General features: G+C 41.1%; 1 protein-coding gene across 3 annotated transcripts in view; it reads right to left on the bottom strand.

Moving 5' to 3' along the window:
• The window catches only part of STIM1 (stromal interaction molecule 1), a 240,585-nt gene that overhangs the window by 125,253 nt on the left and 96,902 nt on the right, over positions 1-18,430 (bottom strand). For all 3 annotated transcript variants that reach the window (XM_011993720.1, XM_011993722.1, XM_011993721.1), the window contains exon 2: positions 8,636-8,766. In XM_011993720.1, coding sequence (XP_011849110.1) covers positions 8,636-8,766 — 131 coding nt within the window. The remainder of the gene's footprint in view (positions 1-8,635; positions 8,767-18,430) is intronic.

Genomic DNA, 18,430 nt, shown 5'->3' with positions numbered 1-18,430 from the left:
TCAAAAAAAAAAAAAAAAAAATGTAGGCATATGTAGGAGGCTGGGTGAGCTGCCAGAAAAGTTGTAGTCCCTGTAAATGTGTGATCCTGCTTTATCATGCCCTCCCTCTTAATATCAACCACTTAGGCAAAAACAGAACTACCTCAACCTCCTACAGTGTCCTGGCCCTAGTCAAGTCAGGCACACCGCTGGGAGTGGCTCCCATGGCTGAATGCTGTGGTGCCATGGGATGGTGATAGAGCTGATGTGGAATTTTGCTATACAGGCCAGCCCTCACTATTGTACCCTCATGTTGAGAGAGAAAAAATCATGGCTTTAGCACCTATGTTTTAGCACCTATATACCAGGCATTGTGCTAGGGGCTTTGCAAACATTAATTTCTCATAATATCCCTGCAACATCCCTCCTCAAATAGCTTTAAAAAAAAAATTGAGGCTCAGAAAGGTAAGGTTATTTGCCTAAAGTTGTATAGCCAGTAAATGGCAAAGCCAAGTTTTGAATACAGGCTTGTTTGCATCAAAATATATGTTCTTTCTGATGATAATAATAATAAACATAAAAACTTTCATTGAGCTTCTATGTGCCAGGCATTGTATTAAGTGCTTTATATGCATTATTCATTTAATATTCGCAACAACTTCATGAAAGGCCTACCACTATTATTACTTCAATTTCTAATGGAGAAACTGAGGTGGAAAGGGATTATGTAACTTCCCCAAGTTTCCACAGCTGGAAGAGGCAGAATGGAGTCTGTATGATTCCAGAGCATAAGCTTATAACCCTGTGTTATACTTCTACATCAGACACCACAGGCACTAACAGAAGTCGTAAGTAGATCTTGTAGCTTCCTGGATTCATACTGCTACCTACTCATCCTTATCCCCTAAAATGTGTGATCACACCCTTGCTAAGACTCCCATAGCAGAATGATAGCATTCTGCTATAGCAATATTGGTCAGTCATTCAACACAGTGATTAAGCACATATTCTATAACAGGCTTTGTTGGGCACTGGGGAGAACGGAGACAAACCAGATAAGAGCAGTGATCTGCCCACCTCGGCCTCCCAAAGTGTGGGGATTACAGGCATGAGTCATCGGCACCTGGCCTGGCTTATTTTCTGTCGTCGAGTTTTGAGAGTTCTTTATTTGTGTTGGGAGCATTAAATAGCACTTTTCTCACTGAATCCTGACAACAACCCTGAAACGGTAGGAATCATTAACTACCACTTCACCCTGAGAAAACCAAAGGAAAAGTCACTAGACTACTATAATCTGATCACAGTTCTGCCTAATTTCAAAGTTTTCTTATCACTTAATCACCTGTGACATATAGATCACTAGAATGCAAGTTCCATAAAAGCAGGGATCTTATCTGTTTTGTACACTGTGGAATCCCTAGCCTTCAAATAGTGTCTGCCTTTAATACGTATTAAATAAGACTTTGTTTAATGGCTGAATAAATACCCTGATTTGCCATGTAGGCTGCAGAAAAGAAAATAGCACTGCTCTCAAAAAGTCTGGTCCAGTCAAGGGGACAATGGTCTTAGGTAGGCCCTTGTCTGCCCACCTCATACTGTTAAGCACAACTTAACAGTACCATTCCACTGCAACAAACCTTTTGCCCATGGAGCAAACTCCACCACAGGTTTGAATAGAACACAGGTCACGAATTCTCATACTGCCAGCCCGGTAGAACTCCCTGCCAGCTCTGCAAGAAGGGCACCATCACCAATAGAGCCATCTTGCACATCTGAAAGGCCCACAATACATAGCCTCTGCTATTCAGAAGAGAAGCAAGCAAAGAAGGCACCTAACCAAACTAGCTGCCCCTACACAAATGATTATATGTTTTTCTTTTATTTTAAGGACTCTTAAAAAGTCTCTCTCTCTTTTTTTTTTTTTTTTTTTTTTTTTTTTTTTTTTTTGGTAGACATAGAGTCTCCCTATGTTGTCCAGGCTGGTCTTGAACTGCTGGGCTCAAGCAATCCTCCTGTCTCAGCCTCCCAAGGTGCTCAGATTACAGGAGTGAGCCACCACAACTGGCCTGATTATATATTTTTCTATGACATGCCTACTGAGTCTCAGTTTGCCCTAAGTCTAATTTCACAGCAGAGTATATTCAGCAATTAGAAACGAGAATGGCTTTTTCTGCCCATGGATGCCACTGAAAACATCATCAAAGTCTCTCTTCCCACTGCTATCAAGTCTAAGTCATAGTCTCTTAAGGAGTCCCAACAGGTGTAGAAGTTCGTCATCAGAGTTAAGCTTTGAAATGACCAATGAGGGTCCAATGAGCCATTCTGAGCAACAGGGAGCACTCACAGACTGTGGTAATGAGAGATTCAAATACCAAGTGCTCAAGGGGCTTTGTCACATATGCCACTGTGGAGGAGGTGGATACAGCTGTGAATGCAAGGCTACACAAGGTGAACGGAAGAGCTGTATCAAGAGAAGATTCTCAAAGATCAGGTGCCCACTTAACTATGAAAAGGATATTTGTTGGGGGCTTAAAAAAAGATACATTTTAAATTTTTAAAAAAATTTTGAAAATTAGCTGGGTGTGGTGGCATGTGCCTGTAGTCCCAGCCACTCAAGAGGCTGAGACAGGAAGATCGTTTGAGCCTGGGAGGTAAAGGCTACAGTGAGCCATGCTCACACCACTGAACTCCGGCCTGGCCGACAGTGTGAGACTTTGTCTCAAAATAAATAAACAAATCTTTTTAAAAGGAATACTGGCTGGGTGCAGTGGCTCATGCCTGTGATTCTAGCACTTTGGGAGGCCGAGGCAGGGGATCACTTGCCCAGGAGTTCAAGACCAGCCTCGGCAGCATGGCAAGACCTCATCTCTACAAAAAAATATAAAAATTAGCCGAGTGCAGTGGTGCATGCCTGTAGTCCCAGCTACTCGGGAGGCTGAGATGGGAGGATCACTTGAGCCCAGGAGGTCCAGGCTGCAGTGAGCTGTGTTCACACCTGGGCAACAGAGCAAGGCCTTGTCTCCAGAAAAAAAAAAAAAAGAAATACCATACTGTGAATGGCCACAACTATGAAGTTAGGGATGCTCTGTCAAAGCAAGAGATGGCTAGTGTTTCATCTAGCCAAAGAGGTCAAAGTGGTTCTGGAAACTCTGGTGGTGGTCGTGGAGGTGGTTTTGGTGGGAATGACAACTTTGGTCATGGAGAAGAAACTTCAGTGGTTGTGGTGACTTTGGTAGCAGCCATGGTGGTGGTGGATCTGGTGGCAACGGGGATGGCTATAATGGATTTGGTAACAACAGTGCTTATAAAGGGGCAGCCCTGGGGTTACTCTGGAGAAAGCAGAGGCTATGGAAGTGGAGGCAGGATTATGGAAATCAGGGCAGTGGCTACAGCAGGAGTGTCAGCTATCACAGCTATAACAACAGTGGACGCAGAAGCAGCTTTGTTGGTAGTAGCGAAAGCAATTTTGGAGGTGGTGGAAGCTACAGTAATTTTGGCAATTATAACAATCAGTCCTCAAATTTTGGATGCATGAAGGGAGGAAACTTTGGAGGCAGAAGCTCTGGATTCTACACTGGTCAAAACACAAAACCAAGGGAGCTATGGTGGTTCTAGTAGCAGCAGTAGCTATGGCAGTGGCAAAAGATTTTAATTACTGCTAGAAAAATGCTTAGCAGGAGAAGAAAGCCAGAGAAGTGACAAGGAAGCTACAGGTTACAACAGATTTGTGAACTCAGCCAAGCACAGTGGTGGCAGGGCCTAGCTGCTACAAAGAACACATGTTTTAGACAAATACTCATGTGTATAGGCAAAATAAAGCAGGACTGTATTTGTGACTAATTGTATAAAAGGTTATTTTAGTTTCTTTTCTGTGGAAAATGTAAAGCATGCCAACAAAAAGTTTTAGCGTAGATAATTTTTTTACTCATGCTGTTGATTGCTAAATGTAATAGTTTGATTGTGATGTTGAATAAACGTGTCTATAAAAAAGAAATGAGAACGAATCAAAGAAGAGATAAAACTATAAGAAGAAAACTATAATCGTACGAATTATGTAATCGTACGAATGTATGTAGGAATCTAGGTACTGGGGTAATAGTACAAGAGGCCTTGAAGATATGCTTTGATTCATACAAAGAAAAGTTAACACTCTAGTCACAATAACCTGAAGGAAGAAAGGCTTACTTCAGAAATGGCTAAAATTTTAAAAGATCTAGCACTGGGGTTACAGTCCAGTTATGCAAAAAAGTTACTAGTAGGAGGCTGAATACATGAGGACTCAATAGAGCACCCCTTCAGACTTCTACTAAGGCTCTTGAATAATCAGCAAGGCTTTTAGATGTCTTATAAAAACCTCAGGTCCTTCATCGGATACCCAAGGAAATGAAGCTGAAGCAGGAGAATGAGGGGAAAATTAACCAGCCTTCTAACTTTGTCTGCCTCATTCTAAAATTTACACAGTAGACCATTGGTCATCCATGCTGTCCCACAAAGAGTTTTTTGTTTATGATTCATGACAGGTTTATGCTACTTCTGTTTGAATATCTATATTTCCCATGTAGTTTTTATGTTTAATATTAGGAGAGTAGAGCCAGTTAACATTCAGGGAGTTATCTGTTTCCATCTTGAGGTGGCCAAAATGGGAATGTAGAATTTTTATAAAGGTTATAAATGTTTGGCATAGTATTTGGTACACTGTGGCTTCACAAGGGCCAGTGTTAAAACTGCTTCATGTCTAAGCAAAGAAAACTGCCTACACATTGGTTTGTCCTGGTAGGGAGTGAAAGGGATCATTGGTTCCAGTCACAGGTGTAGTTACTGTAGGTACTTTAAGGTTTGGAGCACTTAACAGGCTGTGGTAGAAACAGACATCCCATGGATATCACATGTTACATCTTGTATATCTATGGAATATTCAATCTCACTGTGCACACCTTTGACTACGGCTGCAGAAGTGTTCCTTTAGACAAAGTTGTGACCCATTTTACTCTGAATAAGGGCAGAAACAGTTCACATTCCATCATTTATAAAGTTACCTGATGTTGGCTTTCATTATTTTTGCTACACTCATTTTATTTGTATTTAAATGTTTTAGGCAACCTGAAAACAAATGTAAAAGTAAAGATGCAGTAAAAATGAATTGCTTGATATTCATTACTTCATGTATATCAAGCACAGCAGTAAAACAAAAAAAGAAAAACCCACGTATTTAATTTCTTTTTTTTTTTTTTTAGGTTTTTTGCTTTCGTGATTTTTTTTGATACTTGCCTAGCATGCATGTGCTGTAAAAATAGTTAACAAGGGGCCGGGCGCGGTGGCTCAAGCCTGTAATCCCAGCACTTTGGGAGGCCGAGACGGGCGGATCACGAGGTCAGGAGATCGAGACCATCCTGGCTAACACGGTGAAACCCCGTCTCTACTAAAAAAATACAAAAAACTAGCTGGGCGAGGTGGCGGGCGCCTGTAGTCCCAGCTACTCGGGAGGCTGAGGCAGGAGAATGGCGTAAACCTGGGAGGCGGAGCTTGCAGTGAGCTGAGATCTGGCCACTGCAGTCCAGCCTGGGCCACAGAGCGAGACTCCGTCTCAAAAAAAAAAAAAAAAAAAAAAAATAGTTAACAAGGAAATAACTTGAGATGATGGCTACCTTTGATTAACATTTTATGAAATTCTCATGAACAATCCAAGCATAATTGTTAAGAACACGTGTACTAAATTCATGTAAGTGGAATAAAAGTTTTATTAATGAAAAAAAAAAAACCCTTCAGGTCCTTGATGGCCAAAAGAACCAGGGTTTCTGGTACCCCACTATCCATTACACAATATTCCAAACCCTGAGAGATCTACCCAACTTTCTAGTTAGATCCTGAACTCTAAGGCTATCTTATACATGTTTAAAGTGACTTAGGCACACACATTTTGGTGCTTTCTCTCTCAGGAAGGTAGCTTGTGATTGATCATGCAAACCTAGACCAGCAGGCCTCTCTAACCACGTGAAGCCTGAGACTGCAGGGAGAGTAGTGGAAACCAAGGCAAGGCAAAAACTATACTGAAAAAGAACAGCTCACCACTGGCGCAGGGAAGAGCAGGGTAACAGCTTTTGTGTTATTTCGGAACAGTTTGTGCTGATGAGCTTTTTGTTGTGGTAACATTCCTCTAAAAAGAACATTTTATTCCTCCCCTCATTGACAAAGCAACTCAGCAGAATATGACAAAAAAAAAAAAAAAAAAAAGAACGAGGAGCAGATAACAAAGATTTCCAAGAATTTATAGATCTTGGGTTATATCACCTTCTTCGTCCATTCCCCAGTTTTGTGGCCAGGCCCTGGGACAGTGATCAGGATGTCACTAGTCCTCATTCACCCCCAGGAACATGGCTCTATTCTCAGGATAGACAAATAAAATTTTGATCCTTTACAGGTCAGTGACACTTCTGGATGTAACCAAATTTCAGACACTTACATCATAGTCGTTGTCTTTGCTCAAGAACTTACAGTTGCCTGGTTCAACAGGTATACATACCTCAGCCTGGTCCCCACCTTCCTTTCCAACTTTTTGTTCTGTGGTTTTCTACCACAGTCCCCATCTAACCAAACCAACCCACTATATTTCTTACTACTTCTACAGCTTTGCTCACACTGATTCTCCACTACTGAGTAAGCCCAACCCTTTCCATTCTATTAAATTTTACTTTTTCTCCAGGAAGTCTATTTTTCTCTTCCTTTAAATTCCTTAAACATTATCTGGTTCATCCTTACAGACAAATCCTCTCTGTTGACGAATCAGTGAATTCTGTGTTTTGTTTTTGTTTTTGTTTTTTTTAGAGACAGGGTCTTGCTCTGTTGCCCAGGCTGGAGTGCAATGGCATGATTATAGCTCACCACAGCCTCAACCTCCTAGGTTCAAGCAATCCTCCAGCTTCAGCCTCCAGAGTAGCTGAGACTACAGGTGTATGACACCATGCCCAGCCAATTTTTTTTTTTTTTTTTTTTAGAGACAGGGTCTCGCTGTGTTGTCCAGGCTAGTCTCGAATTCTTGGCCTCAAGCTGTCCTTCTGCCCTGGCCTCCCGAAGTGCTGGAATTACAGGCATGAGCCACCACACCCAGATTCAGTGGAGTTCTGTATGCTACTTGCCCATCTTCAGTGATAGGGAGTTCACTGTCCACCAAGGAACCCTCTTCTATGGCAAGATAGCTCTCACTGTTAGTCAATTCTTTATTCTAAAAGAAAATGCCTACTTTTTACTTTCCCCACTTTACTTTGGACCTGGTTCTGCTCTTAGAATAGAAGAAACAATACAGCAGTACTTAAGAGCATGGGCTTTGAAATCAGATCTGCACTGATACCCACTGTGTCCCTGAACAAAATGCTTAACCTTCCTAAGGCTCCATACCCTGGTAATAATACCAACTTCATAAATCTGTTGAAGTTAAAAGAGTAACTATGCAAAAAGCTTAACACTGTCACTGGCATAAAGTAAGAGTTCAATCAATGATAGCTAGTATCATGGTTTTCACTTTACTATCATCATTACTTAAGTCTGATTTCTTTACTTCTTATGTATTTAAAGATAGAAATTATATTACCTGAGTCTCCTCTTCTCCAGGCTAAAGTCTCTTCACTAGACTTTAAGTTATATAAAGACAGACTGTATCTGTTTTATTTACAGTCCCATCTCCGTGCCTAGCACAGTGCATGGTGCATACATGCTTAATAAACATAATTGTGTTGAATGCTCTTTGTTTTGTACTTTCCATACTCTTCATCACTCATGTCACTCCTCTCTGTATAGGCCCTCACTGTTTCAAATCCTTCTGACAATGTGGGATCCAAAATTGAACTCAAAACTCAAAGGTAGGCTGGCAGGAAAGAGAGAGTAGGGTTATCTCCCCCATCATGATATAACTACATCACTATTGAAGATTTGGCATAACTTGGTAGCTTCATGATACAACTACATCACTATTGAAGATTTGGCATAACTTGGTAGCTTCACCAAACTACTGGTATATGTTGAGCTTTAAATGAAGAAACTTTTAAATCTTTTCACAAATAATGACCTTACACTCTGGGATCTGCTGAGCTACAGGCACAACAATGCCAAAAGATGAAACAATAGAGCTTTTTTCCATTTAGAGACTCCTCTAACTCTTCCTATCTAGACCACGCAACTGGCTCCCAAAAACTTCAGCCTGGAATTCAGAATGATCTTTCTAAAACAATTTGTTTCTTCTTCCCAAATAGAGTATAAACTCCCAGAGGGCAGGATCTGGGTGTCTTATCTTCTATCCCACATGCCAACACAGGGCTGAGAACAGACTGATGCCCTCCATCTATAGCAGGATTGCAATAAGGATCCAAGGAAACCATAGAGACCAGCCTCAGGGATCCCTCTCCCTCCCAAACAACACAGTTTAGTCAGTGTTATGCAACTAGCCAGTAAGCAGGCGGTAGCCAGCCAGCATAAAGCCTACACTCTGACAGGCTGACTCCTGGAGGGCTGCTCTGCTGGGAGCCACCTTCCCCACTGGGGATGAGTTCCTAAAAAACAAGCCAGCAGAGAACATCTCTCCACAGGGAATAGCCTGTCTAAGCAGCTTTCAAAGACTAATTCACACAGGAAGAAAAGAGAGCCACAGCAGGATGAGAGAGCTCACCTCATCACTTTCTTCCACATCCACATCACCATTGGCATCATCGTCCATCAGCTTGTGGATGTTACGAACTGCCTCGAAGCTGAGTTTCTCATCCTCACTGTGACACAGGGGCTTGTCAATTCGGCAAAACTCTGTGTAAGAAAGGCAAGAGATAACATTACTCAGAGCTGTCACCCAGAACCTATCACCCACCTGTGTCAGCATCCTTAGCTTCTAGCATCTGACTCCTCATGTAGGCACGTAACTGGCTACTTGTACAGTGACAGAGGTGTTTCATCTAGCCTTTAACTGTCTCCCCAAGAAAATGCTGAGCTCCCCCACAGGGACAATGCTTTATCACCCTAATAATTTCTTGGCAGGGAAGTCTCGCATAGGACTAGGAGTATACTGGGATCTAGACAAGAACGTGAATCAGTAACTCACAAATGAGAGAAAACATAAATAGCCAATGAACACAGGAAAAAGTTTGGCCTCATTAGTAATCAAAGAAATACATATTCAATTGAGTTATTATTTTTAATCAGCCAAATACACAAATGTAAATCAATATAATCTTTCTGGAAACAGAACAACAGTCAATTAGTCCCATTGCCCAAATAATGTGTAATTTTCCTTTTTGCTCATTTTGTCAGTGCTGATACATATAAGGTCAGCCATAGGCTGACTGGGGAAACCTCTCATATCTCATGCCTTCCCATAGACAGTTACATCAGGCAAATATTTTTTAGATATCTGAAGGTCCTGAGCTCATCTGATACAACACCTTAGGTGGTCTGGGATACAGTTTCTTCTGCCTACCATTATATGTCCATGCAGCAGTAAAACCAGTACAAGAGCCTAGGCCACCTTAACTTGTTCTGTGACACCTAGTCCTCTTTTACAAGCCTGGAAAACACCTAGTCTGAATGATGCACACAACAGAAAGAGCCTGAAATCTAGGCTTAGCTCTACCATGTGATCTAGGGAGGACATTTCTCTTCTCCAGGCCTCAAGGTCACTATTTGAAAAAGGTATTTTGACTGAAGTTTCTAGTATTTCTTCCAATTCCTAGACGCTAAAATTTCTCTTTCCTTTTGATCTGGATCTTGACAACTACTTCCTTGGCAAAATACTCTTCAGATGACCCTCAAAGAAGATAGATCTTGACTTCTAGGCAATAGAAGAAGCTGTCACAGGACAGAAAGTAAGGACAGGATGAAGAGGCTGCGGTTGTGACGCCTTTTAGAAGGCACTAATCAAAGACCTAAAATACCCTAATCCATTTAATCATCTACTTGTCTGCCAGCCAAAGACAGTGATAAGACCAGACAGGTCACCTCTCTGCCTCTTGCTAGTTATTCAAATCCTTTTCAAAATAAGGGAGGAGTATAAATATTAAATTTTAAAGTGTTCCAGATGTGATTCAATAAAAGTATGTTGAACATTGAAGTTCACCAATGTTAAATGATGTGCCAAAGTCAAAGGCAGCTGAAGAGCCACAGTGAGAGCCCAAGTCTGCTGACTCCCAAGCCAGCACTTCAAAATCCCATCTTCACCACTGCCTTTTTGCTAGGGTGACCAGATAGCTGGCCTTGGGTTGCTTTCATCTTTTAGAAGCTACAGGTGATAATATGGGCAAGAAGAACACTGAAGCAATGGGGGCTTTTTTGGTTGTTTTTTTGTTTGTTTTTTGAGACAGAGTCTCAACCTGTTGCTAAGGTTGTAGCGCAGTGATGTGATCTCTGCTCACTGCAACCTCCACTCCCCGGGCTCATGCAATTCTCCTGCCTCAGCCTCCCAAGTAGCTGGGATTACAGGCATGCGCCACCACGCCCGGCTAATTTTTTGTATTTTTAGTAGAGATGGGGTTTCACCATGTTGGCCAGGCCAGTCTCGAACTCCTGACCTCAAGTGATCAGCCCACCTCGGCCTCCCAAATTGCTGGGATTACAAGCATGGGTCACCATGCCCAGTCTGCAATGGTTTGATAAAAGAAAAAAGTATGATGAACAGTATGCATACAAAAAGAAATATCTCTGCATAAACTTATTTCTTTCTACATTTGTTCTGCTAAATTGGGGAATGGGATGAAGGGGTGGTGGGAACTTAGGGAGACAGCAGAATACACTCAAAGATTAAGGCATTGTTTCTCAACTACCTCACCAACAAAAACATATATAATTAAATATTAGAGCTTTTTTATCAGCCCGTGATATGCCCATTTAAACATTTATTGAATGTTCTTCATATATTAGGCCCTATGATCAGCATGGGGCATAAAAATATGAATCATATCTCATTTTTCTCTCAGAAGGTTAATTACAAAAGTGGGAGAGCCAGGCAATTAAAACACTGTGTGCTAAGTGCCATGACAGAAAGAATCATAATTAAGCATCAGCAAATTTTTTCTGTAAAGGGCCAAATAGTAAACAACTTAGAAATTGTCGGCCATATAGTCTCTGTTGCACAACTTAACTGCCATTGTAGCACAAAAGCATCCATAGACAAAATATAAGTGAATGAACTTGAATGTGTTCTAATAAAACTTTATTTATAAAAGCAGGCAGTAAACTGGATTTGGCCCACAGGCCATAGTTTGCAGAACTCTGTTATAGAATATCATATGTAGCACACCTAAATCATACTGGATTGACCTAAAAGAAGAAATCCAAGGCTGGGTGTGGTGGCTCACACCTGTAATCCCAGCACTTCAGGAGGCTGAGGTGGGAGTTCCCTTGAGCCTAGGAGTTAAAGACTAGCCTGGGCAACATGGTGAAACCCTGTCTTTACAAAAATTCTTAAAATTAGCCAGGTATCATGGTGCACACCTGTAGTCCCAGCTACTCAGGAGGCTGAGGTAGGAGGATCGCTTGAGCCCACGAGGTTGAGGCTGCAGTGATCCATGTTTGTGCCACTGAACTCCAGCCTGGGCAACAGAGAGAGACCCTATCTCAAAAAAAAAAAAAAAAAAAAATTAAAGAAAGATAGAAATCCAATCTTTTCATTAGCCTGTATCCACACACAGGCTTATCCTATGTAAAGCATAACTTCTAACAGGCATTTTAAAATAATGGAAATTGTTTACCAAACTCTAGAGTTTGGGGCCTCCAGGCTGCACCACTGGCCTGAGGTCAATTAACCAGCACCTTTCCCAAAGACCTATAAGATCCAAGAAGTTTGGGCTTCAAATACCCAGTCTCTGGTTTGTAACCTGATCAGACAGACAGGTGACCTTTGCTGCTAGCATCAGCTGACACAGAGAAGGATTAAAGGGATTGAGGGTTAGGGAGTACAAAAGCTTGATTCCCCTATGGCTGTTGAATCCTGTACAGAAAAACCATGTCAGCCAAAACTCACAAATAACTCCTTCAACCAAGCATGTCCTGAGCTGTCTCTCTGTTCTTCCTGAGACCTTTCCTACCTTCTCTTACGCATTCCAATCTGGCAAGGTTTCCCACAACCATCTGGAAATACCTTCAAAGAGCCATCCATTTAGGAACACATAACTACAGTGAAAAAGCCTGGACTTAAGAGTCACAACGCTATCAAAATCCCATCTTCACCAATTACAAACCATAAGATACTGGACAAGTTAATTTATCTGAGCCCCCAATTTCTCATTTGCAAAATAAGGATAATAATCTGCTGCACAAACTTTTTAAAAATGAAATCACGTTTGTTAAAACATCCAACATAGGGCCTGGCGTAGGCTGATATTTAATACATTTGTAGTATCCTTCTTCACCCCTAGAGCAGCAAGTAAACAGTTCCCATCTTCTGTTAACTTTGGCCACTTTCCCTATGAAGAATCAAATATAGGAGGTATAATCCAATCAACCTGACCAGTCATATGTTCCAGGTGAGTGGGAAAGTGGTTCTTTGCGAGACTCTGACAGCAGCCTGTACTCCCACAACATTTATATGCTATCACTGGTAACATTCATCATACCGGGTTTAATGTGTCTTCCCCACCAGACTGTGATCTCCATGAGGGATTGGTACCATGTCCCCAACAGCAACAAAAACCCAGGTATTGACAAGATGCTCAGTAAATTTTTTTTTTTAAAGAATACCTAAATATTAACTCTACAATTATGTGTAGGATTTCTCTAGAGAAAAAAGAGAAGAGTTCCAGGCAAAGAAAATAGCATAGCCATATGTTTTTAAACTTTTTGGTCTCAGGACCCTTTTATATGCGTAACATCTTTTAATTCCAAAGAACTGTTTAATATTTACCATATTAGAAAGTAAAACAGATGCAGCCATAAAAAAGAACGAGATCATGTCCTTTGCAGGGGCATGAATGAAGACGGAGGCCATTATCCTCAGCAAACTAACACAGAAACAGAAAACCAAATACCACATGTTCTCACTTCTAAGTAGGAGCTAAATGATGAGAACACATGGACACACAGAGGGAAACAACACACATTGGGGCCTTTCAGAGGGTGGAGGGTGGGAGGAGGAAGAGGATGAGGAAAAATAACTAATGGGTACTAGGATTAATACCTGGGTGACAAAATAATCTGTACAACAAACCCCATGTCATAAGCTTACTTATGTAGCAAACCTATACTTGTACCCCTAAGCTCAAAATAAAAGCTAAAATTTAATTACCTACATTGCCTTAATGAATATTTAGCAACATAAAACTTTTGCAAACTGCCTCAGTAAGATTTTTTTGTAGATTGATAATATGTTTCATAAGGTATAAATCAGAGCATTTCAAATAAAATTTCCATAAAATTTTGAATTAAAAAAGGAAAGTAAAACACAAATGTTTATATTTAGTTATTAATTCATTCTATTTTTTCTTAATAATCAAAACAGATTAACACTAAATGAGTAACACTAACCTCATTGTAGAACAGATAAGCCAAAAGAACAAACAATTGTTAAAGTCTTTGTATACATACTCCCAGAGCAAGACTTTTCTAAAACGTCAAAAAACAACAGATGTTAGTGAGGATGCAGAGAAAAGGGAATACTCATACATTGTTGGGGGAATGCAAACCAGTACAACCGCTATGGAAAACAGTATGGCAATCTCCCAAAGAATCAAAATTAGGCAGCTAGCCAAAGGATAAAAAATCATTATATAAAGAGATAGCTACCACTCATGTCTGTTGCGGCACTATTCACAATAGCAAGACATAGAATCAACTTTAGTGTCCATCAATGGATGATCGTATAAAGAAAATATTTATTTACACACACACACACACACACACACACACACAATACTACTCAGCCATAAAAGAAGAATGAAATCATGTCTTTTGCAGCAACGTGGATGGAACTGGAGGCCACTATCTCAAGTGAAACAACTGAGAAACAGAAAATCAAACACCACATATTCCCACCTACAAGTAGAAGCCAAACAATGTGTATCAGGGGACATGGAGAGTCCCTGGAGACAGTGGAGACTTGGAAAAGTTGACGGGAGTCGGGGAGGACGGTAAGGGACAAGAAAATACCTTTTGGGTACAATGTACCCTATTTGGGTGATGGGTACACTAGGTACACTAAAAGCCCAGGCTTCACCAATATACAATATATCCATGTAACAAAACTGCATTTGTACCCCCTAAATCTATAAAAATAAAAAATAAGACACTTTTCTAAAAGAACTTTTACAGACACCTAGTTTAAGTAACCACAGTTTAGTTAACTAGGTAGTTTCAATACACTCCTAATTAAGTATTACAATTCATGCTAATAGGAAAAATGTAGATGATACATAGAGTTAAAAGTGCATTTCCACCTCTAAATGTTAGGTCATGATACCATTAAGAAGGCTTCCAAAGGACAATTTTCTCATATGCTTTATCCTAAATTCAATCTTTTTCTATCAGCTCCTTTGCTTAGAAATATAGGTACTTGGCCGGGTGCAGTGGCGCACGCCTGTAATCTCAGCATTTTGGGAGGCCGAGGCGGGTGCATCACAAGGTCAGGGGTTCAAGACCAGCATGACCAACATGGAGAAACCCCGTCTCTACTAACAAATACAAAAATTAGCCAGGCATGGTGAGGCGCACCTGAAATCCCAGCTACTTGGGAGGTTGATGCAGGAGAATCGCTTGAACCCGGGAGGCAGAGCTTGCAGAGAGCAGAGATCACGCCATTGCACTCCAGTCTGAGCGACAGAGCAAGACTCTGCCTCAAAAAAAAAAAAAAAAATATATATATATATATACATATATGCGCACTCATCACATTGTCCTTTGATGTCCCATTTTGGAAATTCAATGCTTCCCATTTGGCCTTGCCTTTTAAATCTAGCATTCCTGGACACTCAATATTAATGTCCACAATTATAGCTTGTTTCTAAAGCCCATAGAGTTGTTTCAGTTCTTCCTCATCTCGTCTTGTTTACAGCTTCCTCACATCTTCTGCAACACTGTCAAAATCAGCCTGCAGGACCAGGCATAGTGGTTCACTACCTGTAATCCTAGCACTTGGGGAGGCCGAGGCATTGCTTGAGCCCAGGAGTTCAAAATCTGGGCAACATAGTGAGACCCCATCTCTATAAAAGCTGAGCATGGTAGTGCATGCCTGTAGTCCCAGTTACTCAGGAGGCTGAAGTAGGAGGATCACTTGAGTGCAGTATGTTGAGGCTGCAGTAAGCTGTGATTGTACCACTGCACTACAGCCTGGGCAACAGTGAGATCCTGTCTCCAAAAACAAAAAATCACCTTTCAGAGACATGGTGATGACAGCCAGGCTGCTACTGCTCTCCATGTTCTCATTAATTCATTTTAGAACAATAATAAATCTCTTACATATTAATGTAAATAATATTTTTATGGAAAATAATTGTTTTCTGAAAAAAATCACAAGAAGGGTAGAATTGTTTTACATTTTTGCAAATCTTTTAAATGTCTGCCTTAATAGAAGACAGATATAATCTTATAGCTACATTCAACCTATTGTGATGTGTTGTTTTGACTGAAGATCAAAACATAGATATGCAGATGGAAGAGAGAGGCGTATTTTACTAGTCAGACTATTGTGGATATTATATGAGACTATACCCAAACTCAACAAGTGGTAGGTTTCTTAAAGGTTAGTTGCAATGTGAAATCCCAAACTATACAAATAAAGTTTTTGTACTCTCTAACATTAAAATCCATTGGTCTATCTTACACTTTGAATGGATCTTTTATACACGCATGACTTTGTAACATGACGCACTTGTCATTTGGAAACTATTGGTTAGGAGTTAGTGCAGAGCTTCCAAATGTTGACACTTCCATTTATATAACATCAAAATAGTCACAATTATTAATATAACCACTGATTTCATCAGAAAAGCTTTTAATCTAGGAAAACTGTCAATTTCACAGTGACAGATACAAGTTTTCTAAAATCCAGTTTTCACTTAAAAGCTGGAATTTTATCATTGGCAACAAATACTACCAGTTGTTTTCCTTAAGGCAGAAGACACATTTCATTTATTTTCAAGAAAATGTCCGCCAAATACTGAATAACCATAGTTATCTATCACCTATTACTTCCAGTAATGATAGTGCTGCCTGAAAAAAGAGAGGTATGTCAGCTTACACCTCAATTGCACAAGTGCTTTCCTTGAGATAACCATCAAACTTCTATGTGCAGCAGAAATGCTTTATGCATACTTATATTTTATCACACAGAATATTAAAAGGCATGAACTCATGGGATACAATTCAATAAAATTAATGATTTCTACTTCTTTGTTGAAAACTTTTATTTTTTTTAACTGACAGTGTGTGGAGGTGAGGAATACAGCCATTACTAGTAGTTTAGTGCCACTGCTTTGATTTGTGTTAAGGTGCCAGCAGTTTTAACTACCACTGTTTTTGCAACAACAGTACAAAGGTATACATCGTTTTTTTAAGGCAAATAATATATTATTATGAAATGGCTTTGATCTTCTGGATGTCCTGACAAGGCCTCGCTCGCATCCGCCATGGTCTGAAGACTACACTTTGATAGCTATTGGCAGACAAAACCACAGAGTCCTTTCCCTCATGTCCAGATCTCCTCACCTTTCTCTAGGCAGAGCTAATCATTCACTGTTCACTGTTCTATGCTCCAAAGCACTTTGTGCATAGCTCTGTTATATTAATTCTCATGTTATGAGCTGTTCACATGCCACAGCCAAGTAGTAAGAACCAAGCTTGACTCATTCCATCCCCCAGGGCCCATTATAATACTACCACTAACATCTACCCTGTCAAGTATGAAATCAGTATGTGCTGGCTAAATGAATGAATGAATGAAGAATGCGTGAATTAATTAATTAAAAAACCATATCTCCCCAAAAGGCAAGGGAATTCTTGAATACAACCCACCAATTCCCACCACCAATATCCACTGTCCATCTGATGCCTCGACTTTCCCAACCACTTTCTGTTTCTCGTCACTAAACAGTAATTCATCCCTGGAGGATGAATTGGAAATTGCCAAGTTTTACCAGCAGGGGCCCCATCAGTAAGAAAAATTTCTCCCACTTCACCTCTTACTCCTCAGCCAGGACTAGCAAATTCTGCAGCTACTCTTGATGGGATTAGAATACACCCTCACTCTTGGAAAGGGATCAAAAGACTAAGACTTGAGAGCACTGGCCCTGGGAAGATTTTCAAATTTGGCCAAGGACCATAAAGTTCAAGAGATAAAATAGCATGGGGCCTAGAATGGGGATGAGGTGAGGGAGGAGTGAGGGATGGACACTCTGGCCAGAAATGTAAAGTCTTCTTTTTTTAGACGGAGTTTTTCTCCCCTTGCCCAGGCCCAGGCTGGAGTGCAAGAGCTTGATCTTGACTCACTGCAACCTCCGCCTCCTGGGTTTAAGCGATTCTCCAGCTTAGCCTCTGCTGCCACGCCTGGCTAATTTTTGTATTTTTAGTAGAGACAGAGTTTCATCATGTTAGCCAGGCTGGTCTCAAACTCCTGACCTGAGGTGATCCACCCACCTCAGTCTCCCAAAGTGCTGGAATTACAGGTGTGAGCCACCGCGCCTGACTATGGAAATGTGAAGCCTTAAAAAAGGAACAGGTTTGAGACCTGGAGTTATCCAAGAAAGGTCCCCAGTGAAATATAACATCTCAGCTGAGGCACACAGCAGGCCTAGCCACAGGGAGAGAAGTCACATCCCTAGGCTGGGCAAAACTCAGCCTATCTGAGAGACATTCCTGCACCTGTTAGAACAGCTCGTCCTCATATCCAAGAAGAGGACCAGCTCTTCTCAGCAGGGGGCAGGAATTCAAAAGATCTTTTCTTCTGGACAAAACTGGCACTGGTTTCAGCTGCCTAGGCAACACTAACACAAATCACTACAGATTCTAAGCTCTGATTTCCTTTTTATTTTTGAGAGGGGGTCTTGTTATGTTGCCCAGGATGGTTTGAAACTCCTGGCTCAAGCAATCCTCCGGTCTCAGCCTCCCAAATAGCTAGGATTACTGGCTTTTGCCACTGCACCCAGCTTCTGAGGTCTGAATTTTTACCAAGCTCACTTCTCTCCCTGAGGTCACTCATCAAAAATTAATCAGCTCAGAGCAGTGGCTCAAGCGTGTAATTTTAGCACCTTGGGAGGCCGAGATGGGCAGATCATGAGGTCAAGAGATCGAGAACATCCTGGCCAACATGGTGAAACCCCGTCTCTACTAAAAATACAAAAATTAGCTGGGCATAGTGGCACACGCCTGTAGTCCCAGCTACTTGGGAGGCTGAGGCAGAAGAATCGCTTGAACCCAGGAGGCAGAGGTTGCAGTGAGTCAAGACTGTGCCACTGCACTCCAGCCTGGTGACAGAGCAAGACTTCGTCTAAAAAAA

This window comes from Mandrillus leucophaeus, unplaced genomic scaffold (genome assembly GCF_000951045.1).
Source record: "Mandrillus leucophaeus isolate KB7577 unplaced genomic scaffold, Mleu.le_1.0 Scaffold432, whole genome shotgun sequence".
In the NCBI taxonomy this organism is placed as follows: Eukaryota; Metazoa; Chordata; class Mammalia; order Primates; family Cercopithecidae; genus Mandrillus; species Mandrillus leucophaeus.
The sequence above is the reverse complement of the archived record's forward strand: the minus strand, read 5'-3'. Positions and strand labels throughout refer to the sequence as shown.